General features: G+C 46.1%; 1 protein-coding gene across 4 annotated transcripts in view; it reads right to left on the reverse strand.

The window, feature by feature from the left end:
• FAM149B1 (family with sequence similarity 149 member B1) overlaps positions 1–8,340 on the reverse strand; it is a 34,898-nt gene extending 26,558 nt beyond the window's left edge. For 2 of the 4 annotated variants that reach the window (XM_029060324.2, XM_029060323.2), the window contains exons 1-4: positions 8,244–8,340; positions 3,764–3,868; positions 3,104–3,233; positions 747–889 (exon numbers count right to left, since the gene is read on the reverse strand). In XM_029060324.2, coding sequence (XP_028916157.1) covers positions 747–889; positions 3,104–3,233; positions 3,764–3,868; positions 8,244–8,290 — 425 coding nt within the window. In that variant the 5' untranslated portion in view covers positions 8,291–8,340. Of the gene's footprint in view, positions 1–746; positions 890–3,103; positions 3,234–3,763; positions 3,869–4,747; positions 4,775–8,243 lie in introns of those variants that run through there. The other 2 variants (XM_029060325.2, XM_029060326.1) reach the window with 2 other exon arrangements.
• Positions 8,341–8,396: the final 56 nt, after the last annotated feature.

An 8,396-nucleotide genomic window follows, 5' to 3' on the forward strand; every position in this document is an offset into this window, starting at 1 on the left:
AAGCAGACTACTGTTGATCCTGAGCCAGTAGAAAGAGCCTTCTGGAAGTCAGAGAAAAAGCTCATAAAATGTGCACTCAGATTTACTAACACATTTACAATTCCGCCCAGGTCCAGGTCCTATCTTGTGATTAGCCAAGAACTGAAACCATCTTCTGTGTCTCGCTTCCGGAACATTCAGACTAAGCCACCTGGACCTCAAAATTTTTGTTTATGGGGATCGGTGCCCAATTTGCCCAAAAGGGTGCTTCTTAAATGAGTCACTGGGAAAGACACTGAGGAACACTCTTCCCCTTGGCTGACTTCTCAGTTTGGTACTGTCCAAAAGAGGTTAACAAGAAGACAGTGAGAAAAAAACAACAAGCTATGAGTTATGAAAACTGGAGACCAAGATATCTGAAAAAAGTAAAATCCCACATTTGGCAGCAGTTTTTAACAGAATGGACGTCTTCCAATGACTGGGTCTGAATACTTCCAAGTAGAAGCCTTGGGGAACAGACGATCTCCTGGGAAGCTGACGGAACTGAAGGGAATCTGGGATATAATTCAGAACTTCACACAGAGTGACTATCAACTTACCCAGAATCCTTCAATGACAGAATCAAAGTAATACCATTCAAACTATTATGATCAAAAAACCCAAAATTTGGCAGGCTTGTTCACTACTGAAACGCCACTTGTGGGAAATACCCAGTTGTAGTCATCGGATCATAGATCTGCCCATAAACTTCTCCACCCCCTAAATACCTGAGATGAGGAAAACTGGAGGTCCACTGTCGGCACTCTTCCTGGAGCCCCTTGGCGTGCATGCTTAATTTCTGCTCGTACAAGAGCTCATCGATATCCCTGAACATCAACTGGACTCTTTCAGTGGCATTTCTATCAAGCTCCTAAGAAAATTAACCAGAAAACAAGAGCGGGAAGTTGGAGAACTTTGTTTAAAGGCCCCATGTTTTGGAAAAAGACCATTTTTAAACCATGCAATAAATCTAAAATTCTGACATATTTCCTTTGGCGATAGTGCATGCCCAAATTTCTCAGACTGACTCTCTTCTGGTTATACGTCAGGGGAAGCAGTGTGGCTCAGTGGAAAGAACCTGGGCTTTGGAGTCAGAGGTCATGGGTTCGGCTCCCAGCTCCGCCACTTGTCAGCTGTGTGACTGTGGGAAAGTCACTTCACTTCTCTGTGCCTCAGTTACCTCATCTGTAAAATGGGGATTAACTGTGAGCCTCACGTGGGACAACCTGATTACCCTGTATCTACCCCAGCGCTTAGAACACTGCTCTGCACATAGTAAGCGCTTAACAAATACCAACATTATTAAATAACTAAGAATATTTACAATGCCTTAATCAGCTAAGACTCTCCTTCCAGTTGAAGACGATTCATTTATAGAAAATAAGATTGTGAAACTTCAAAAATAACAATAGTGGACAAAGACCAATTCTAAACCTGTCTATCGAGTTTCCTAACTGAAGCCTTCTTTCAACTCTGACTGGATTCGTGAGTTCTACTGGAAACAGAAAACAACTTGTTAAAAGGCCGCATTTCAATTCTCTCTTCCGGAGCAAGCTTAGCGCTATTCAGCAGTCAACTATTTATCTGGCTCCACTGACAAGAGAGAAATGGAATTTATTAGTCTGAATCTCATTTGAAGAGGAGAGGGGAAACAGAAGAAATTCTGCCATTGCCTGGAATAACCTCGGCCAAGTCCCCGAGCATCTGAGTAGTCATCTCCCTAACAAGAAATCAAGACAGAGTCTAATTTCCCTGATGGACAAACTATAAGGCCTGAGAAAGAAATACACTACTCCTGAGATAGGTGGATTCATTTAAAACATAACAAAGTAGCCAAAATATCCAGTCTCTGCCTTGCCGAGCTCCGTCTCCTGCTGCTGCTTCTCCGCCCAATGCAGTTTCAGCCAGTGTCCGTACTTCCCCACAGTCGGGCACTGAGGGACAGGGCCGTGTCTAACCCCCACGTTCATACTCTTTCCCAGGACTTAGTACACTGCTCTGCACCCAATAAGTGCTTACTAAATACCATTATTACTATCTCTCCCAAGGGGCCAACCCTTCAGCTCTTTTCTCGCCCACTTATACTGATGATTTCAGCTTCTCACATTCCATCTCTCCTGCCTCCTCTGCTCCCTCCTCTTCTTCCCCATGGTGGGCAAGGTGCATGTCTTTTTATTTATGATTATTTATTACTGGAGAAGCAGCGTGGCCTAGTGGATAGAGCAGGGGCCTGGAAGTCAGAAGGTCATGGGTTCTAATCCCGGCTCTGCCGCTTGTCTGCTGGGTGACCTTACGCAAGTCATTTAACTTCTCTGGACCTCAGTTCCCACATCTGTAAAATGGGGATTAAGGCTGGAAGGCCTATGTGGGACAAGGACTGTGTCCAACCCGATTAACCTTGTATCTACTACGGCGCTGAGAAGAGTGATTGGCAAACAGCATGGCTCAGTGGAAAGAGCCCGGGTTTGCGAGTCAGAGGTCATGGGTTTTAATCCTGGCTCCGCCGCTTGCCAGCTGTGTAACTTTGGGCAAGTGGCTTAGCTTCTTTGTGCCTCAGTTACCTCATCTGTAAAATGGGGGTTAAAATTGGGAACCCTACGTGGGACAACCTGATTACTATGTAACCCCCCAGAGCTTAGAACAGTGCTTTGCACATAGTAACTGCTTAACAAATACCATCATTATTATTATTGTACTCTCCCAAGCACTTAGTACAGTACTCTGCACAAAGTAAGCACTCAATAAATACACTGATTGCACTTCTTCCTCTCTTCCCCTTGCTCCTCCCATGACCCAGCCCTCCCAGCCCATCGCTCCCTGGGAACCGTCATGGCACCCACCAGAGAACTCAAAGGTAGTAACTTGGATGAGGGTAGATTCCTCTGTATTTACTCTAATCACAATTATAGCTACAAATTTATTCTGTTTCAAGGTAATTTGGGCATTTAGAAGGAAATGGAGAGACTGATTTTTTGTTTTTAAGGTTCAGTTTGGTGAATCCCGAGTTCAGTTTAGTGACTCCTGCTTCGTGGTGGTAAGCTGTACACTTTAAAAGACCCTGACAATTTGTTTTTGTTCGACTCACACCATATCCCCAGGAGAAGTCCGAGCTGCCTTCGGTGGAGATGCCCGTGCCCGTATAACTCTGAACAGCAGATCTCAAATTCCCAGTGTCAGCTGACGTAAAAGGTGATTCTTGCATGATTTCAAACTCACTAAATGAGAAATCAGGATGGGGAGGGAAGAAACTGGATCAGATTTTCTCAGAAGGAATTGTGTCGGTGTTTCTACGAAGTGCAGTCCACTTTTCTATTAAGCATGATGGAAGTAACCACTCTGGATTATTACCCGCCAGGAACACTCTGTCCCTCCAACTTTCTCACAAGCTGTGACACCCAAAATCTACCACAAAGATCCCCTCTAGGCTGATCCACCCAGAGGAGCCTCTTCCTGGTCTCCATGGGACAGGGAAAGTGTCTGATCTGATTCTGTCGTATCTACCCAAAGCACTTAACACAGTGCTCGGCCCACAGTAGGCCCTTAACAAACACCATTTTTATTTTCCGGGATGAAGAGTGTAAATTTGATAGCATTAGAAACTATTGGAAATTTGAGAATAACTTCATTTAGAGACAACATCACAAGAACAAGACATGGGAATAGGGCAGCACGTAAAAAACTCAGAATTTTAATATCGATGCAGCCATTCAAAGTAGAACTTTTATCATTAGTTCTAAGCACATACCTCTGGTAACTTGAGTCTTTTCCATTGCTGTCGCTGACAGGGGAGATTTCATCCAGCTGATCTGGAGGAGGGTGATGTTCAAGTGCATTTTTGGTTAGTCCTTGCCTAAGGGAAATAAGACACGACGCATGGTCGGTGGAAATCACTCTGAGTCTCGATCCGCTAAAAGTGAGGTGTCTGCTACTCTTCTCGGGACAGATCAACATGTGATCATTGGGGGCAGCTATAATAGGGCCTTAATTGCCTAATCGATCGGTGGTATTCCCTGAGTGCTTACTGTACTAAGAGTTTGGGAGAGTACCATACAGCAGAATTGGTAGACACCATCCCTGCCCTCGAGGAAGATGCAATCTGACAGGAGAGGCAGACATCCAAATCAAGTTATGGGAAGCAGCAGAGTCTAAGGGTATGTAAATACGTACTGTGGAGGGGAGGTATCGGGGGGTACAGAACTGAGTGAATAGGCAACAGAGAAGGGAGGGCAAATAGGGTGTGGAAAAGAGTGATTGGTCAGGTAAGGCTTATTGGAAGAGACGTGATATCAGTAGGGCTTTGAAGATGGGGTGAGTGGTGGTCTGTGAGTTCCAGGCCAGCGGGAAGACATGAGCAAAGGGTCGGGAGCCAGAGGGACAACATCAAGCCACAGTGAGAGCTGGATGGTAGAGGAGCAAAGTGTGGTAGAGGAGGTAGAGGTAGAGGAGGTAGAGGGTGGTGGAGGAGCACCAAACTAACTCTCTTCCCCTCTTCAAAGCCCTACTGAGAGCTCACCTTCTCCAAGAGGCCTTCCCAGAATGAGTTGTTCTAACGTGGCTTAGTGGAAAGAGTCCCAGCTTGGGAGTCAGAGGTCGTGGGTTCTAATCCCCTCTCTGCCACTTGTCAGCTTTGCGACTTTGGGCAAGTCACTTCACTTCCTCTATGCTTCAATTCCCTCATCCGTAAAATGGGGATTAAGACTGTGAGTCCCATGTGGGACAACCTGATTACCTTTTGAGAAGCAGCGTGGCTCAGTGGAAAGAGCACGGGCTTTGGAGTCAGAGGTCATGGGTTCAAATCCCGGCTCCGCCACTTGTCAGCTGTGTGACTTTGGGCAAGTCACTTAACTTCTCGGTGCCTCAGTTACCTCATCTGTAAAATGGGGATTAAGACTGTGAGCCCCATGTGGGACAAGCTGATTCCCCTGTGTCTACCCCAGTGCTTAGAACAGTGCTCGGCACATAGTAAGCGCTTAACAAATACCAACATTATTATTTTCCCTCTGCTCCTTCTCTGCTGCCCCTCCACCCTCTGCTCTCTCCCCCTTCCCTTCCCCTCAGCTAAGCCCTCTTTCCCTCTGCTCCTGCCCCTCTCCCTTCCCCTCAGCACTGTGCTCATTTGTATATGTTATTACCCTATTTATTTTGTTAATGAGGTGTACATCCCCTTGATTCTATTTATCGTGATTAAGTTGTCTTGTTTTTATCCATCTGTCTCCCCGGATTAGACTGTCAGCCCGTCAAAGGGCAGGGACTGTCTCTATCTGTTACCGATTTGTACATTCCAAGCGCTTAATACAGTGCTCTGCACATAGTAACCGCTCAACAAATACTATTGAATGAATGAAATGTGCAGGCTGGGTTTTTTAGAGGGAATTTAGCAAAATTAGATAGGAAGGGGCGAGCTGACTGAGTGCTTCAAGTTGGTGGTAAGGAGTTCCCGTCTGTTGCAAAGATGGATGAGCCTCCATTAGAGGTTTCTGAGGAGTGGGGAGACAGACACAGAATTTTTTTTAATGATCTGACTCAAGAAGAAGTTGCATAAATTCATGGACGAGAGACCTCACACACCTTATTAGAGGGAAAAGTTAGAGATGTCAGGAGGTAAATCCCTAACCATGCATTTAGATGTCACCTGCAAATCCTGATGGGAGATGCCATTATCATTATTTAGATATTGTACTAAGTGCTTGAAATAGTACAATAAGTTGGTAGACATGATCTCTGCCCACGAGGAGCGTAGAGTCTATGTCAAGGACAGCAACCATCACATAGTTCTTTCATGCATCCCTTAGTGCCACTGTGGGAGACAAAATACTGTGCTGGATAAACTATTATTTTAACCTGGATATTATCATTATGGTTTTACGATTTTACCTTGGATAATCAAGAAAACTTAATCGTTCAGCAATGAACAGAACTTAATGTAGGGGATTCTCCTTCTAGGGGAAGATTAAGTACCTGCTATAAACTGGCATATGGATAAAACAGTGTCTGGCAAAAAACTTCTAAAGGCCGAGTGAAAGAACTGAGCTAATTATCCCAGTAATTCAAGTTAAAGTGGGTATCTCTCTGAATCAAATCGATAATTGTCTGACTGTTCTGCACATAGTAAGCGCTTAACAAATACCATACTTATATTTATAATTTTATGGATGAATGTGACTGATTGAATGAATGGATGGTTGAATGTCAGTGAATGGATGAATGTGAGTGAATGAATGGATGGATGAAAGTGACTGAATGGATGGATGGATGACTATGAGTGAATGAATGAACGGGTGAATGTGACTGAATAATAATAATAATAATGTTGGTATTTGTTAAATGCTTACTACGTGCAGAGCACTGTTCTAAGCGCTGGGGTAGATACAGGGTAATCAGGTTGTCCCACGTGAGGCTCACAGTCGTCATCCCCATTTTACAGATGAGGTCACTGAGGCCCAGTGAAGTGACGTGCCCACAGTCACACAGCTGACAAGTGGCAGAGCCGGGATTCGAACCCATGACCTCTGACTCCCAGCCTGGGCTCTTTCCACTGAGCCATGCTGCTTCTCAATGAATGGATTGAACCTCTGCACAAAACAAAAACTTCTCACTCTAGGCTTCAAGGCTCTCCATCCCCTTGCCCCCTCCTCTCTCTCCTCTTTTCTCTCTTTCCACTGCCCACCCCGCAGGCTCCGCTCCTCTGCCGCCCACCTCCTCACCGTCCCCCGGTCTCGCCTATCCTGCCATCGACCCCTGGGCCACGTCCTCCCGCGGTCCTGGAATGCCTTCGCTCCTCACCTCCGCCAAACTAACTCTCTTCCCCTCTTCAAAGCCCTGCTGAGAGCTCACCTCCTCCAAGAGGCCTTCCCAGACTGAGCTCCCCTTTTCCCTCTGCTCCCCATCTACCCCCCCTTCACCTCCCCTCAGTTTAGCCCTCGTCCCCCCTTTCCCTCTGCTCCTCCCCCTCTCCCTTCCCCTCAGCACTGTGCTCATCCACTCATTTGTATATATTCTCATTACCCTATTTATTTTGTTAATGAGATGTACATCCCCTTGATTCTATTTATTGCTATTGTTTTTGTCTGTCTCCCCCCCGATTAGACTGTGAGCCCGTCAATGGGCAGGGATTGTCTCTATCTGTTGCTGAACTGTACATTCCAAATGCTTAGTACAGTGCTCTGCACATAGTAAGCGCTCAATAAATACTATTGAATGAATGGATGGATGAATGTGAGTGAATGAATGCATGGATGGATGAATATGAGTGCATGGATGGATGAAAGTGAGTGAATGAATGAATGGATGGATGAATAATAATGTTGGTATTTGTTAAGCGCTTACTATGTGCAGAGCACTGTTCTAAGCACTGGGAGAGATACAGGGTCATCAGGTTGTCCCACATGAGGCTCACAGTTAATCCCCATTTTCCAGATGAGGGAACTGAGGCCCAGAGAAGTGAAGTGACTGGCCCACAGTCACACAGTTGACAAGTGGCAGAACCAAGATTCGAACCGATGGCCTCTGACTCCCCAGCCCGGGCTCTTTGCCACTGAACCACGGAATGTGAGTAAATGAATGAATGGATGGATGTGACTGAGTGGATGAACGTGAGTGAATGAATGGATGGATGAATGTGAATGAATGAATGGATGGATGAATGAATGTGAATGAATGAATGGATGGATGAATGTGAGCGGATGGATGAATGGATGGATGAATGTGAGTGGATGAATGTGAGTGGATGAATGAATGGATGGATGAGTGTGAGTGGATGAATGAATGGATGGATGAATGTGAGTGGATGAATGTGCGTGGATGGATGAATGTGAGTGGATGGATGTGAGTGGATGGATGAGTGGATGGATGAATGGATGGATGAATGGGTGAATGAATGTGAGTGAATGAATGAATGGATGGATGAATGTGAGTGGATGAATGTGCGTGGATGGATGAATGTGAGTGGATGGATGTGAGTGGATGGATGAGTGGATGGATGAATGGATGGATGAATGGGTGAATGAATGTGAGTGAATGAATGAATGGATGGATGAATGTGAGTGGATGAATGTGCGTGGATGGATGAATGTGAGTGGATGGTTGAATGTGAGTGGATGGATGTGAGTGGATGGATGAATGGATGGATGAACGTGAATGAATGGATGGATGAACGTGAGTGAGTGAGTGAATGAATGGATGGCGGGCCAGCCCTCCCCGCCGCCCGAGGCCCAGGCTGGACTCACAGCTCCAGGCTCTGGGGGGCCGCCTTCCGCGTGTATCGGGGCACCATCCTCCTCCTCCTCCTCCTCCCCCTCCTCTTCCTCCTCCTCTTCCTCCTCGGGGCCCCGCCCCGTCGCCTTGACTCCCGCCGCCTTCCGCCCTCTCGCCGGAAGTGA

The sequence above is a fragment of the Ornithorhynchus anatinus genome, chromosome 3 (genome assembly GCF_004115215.2).
Source record: "Ornithorhynchus anatinus isolate Pmale09 chromosome 3, mOrnAna1.pri.v4, whole genome shotgun sequence".
Lineage (NCBI taxonomy): Eukaryota > Metazoa > Chordata > Mammalia > Monotremata > Ornithorhynchidae > Ornithorhynchus > Ornithorhynchus anatinus.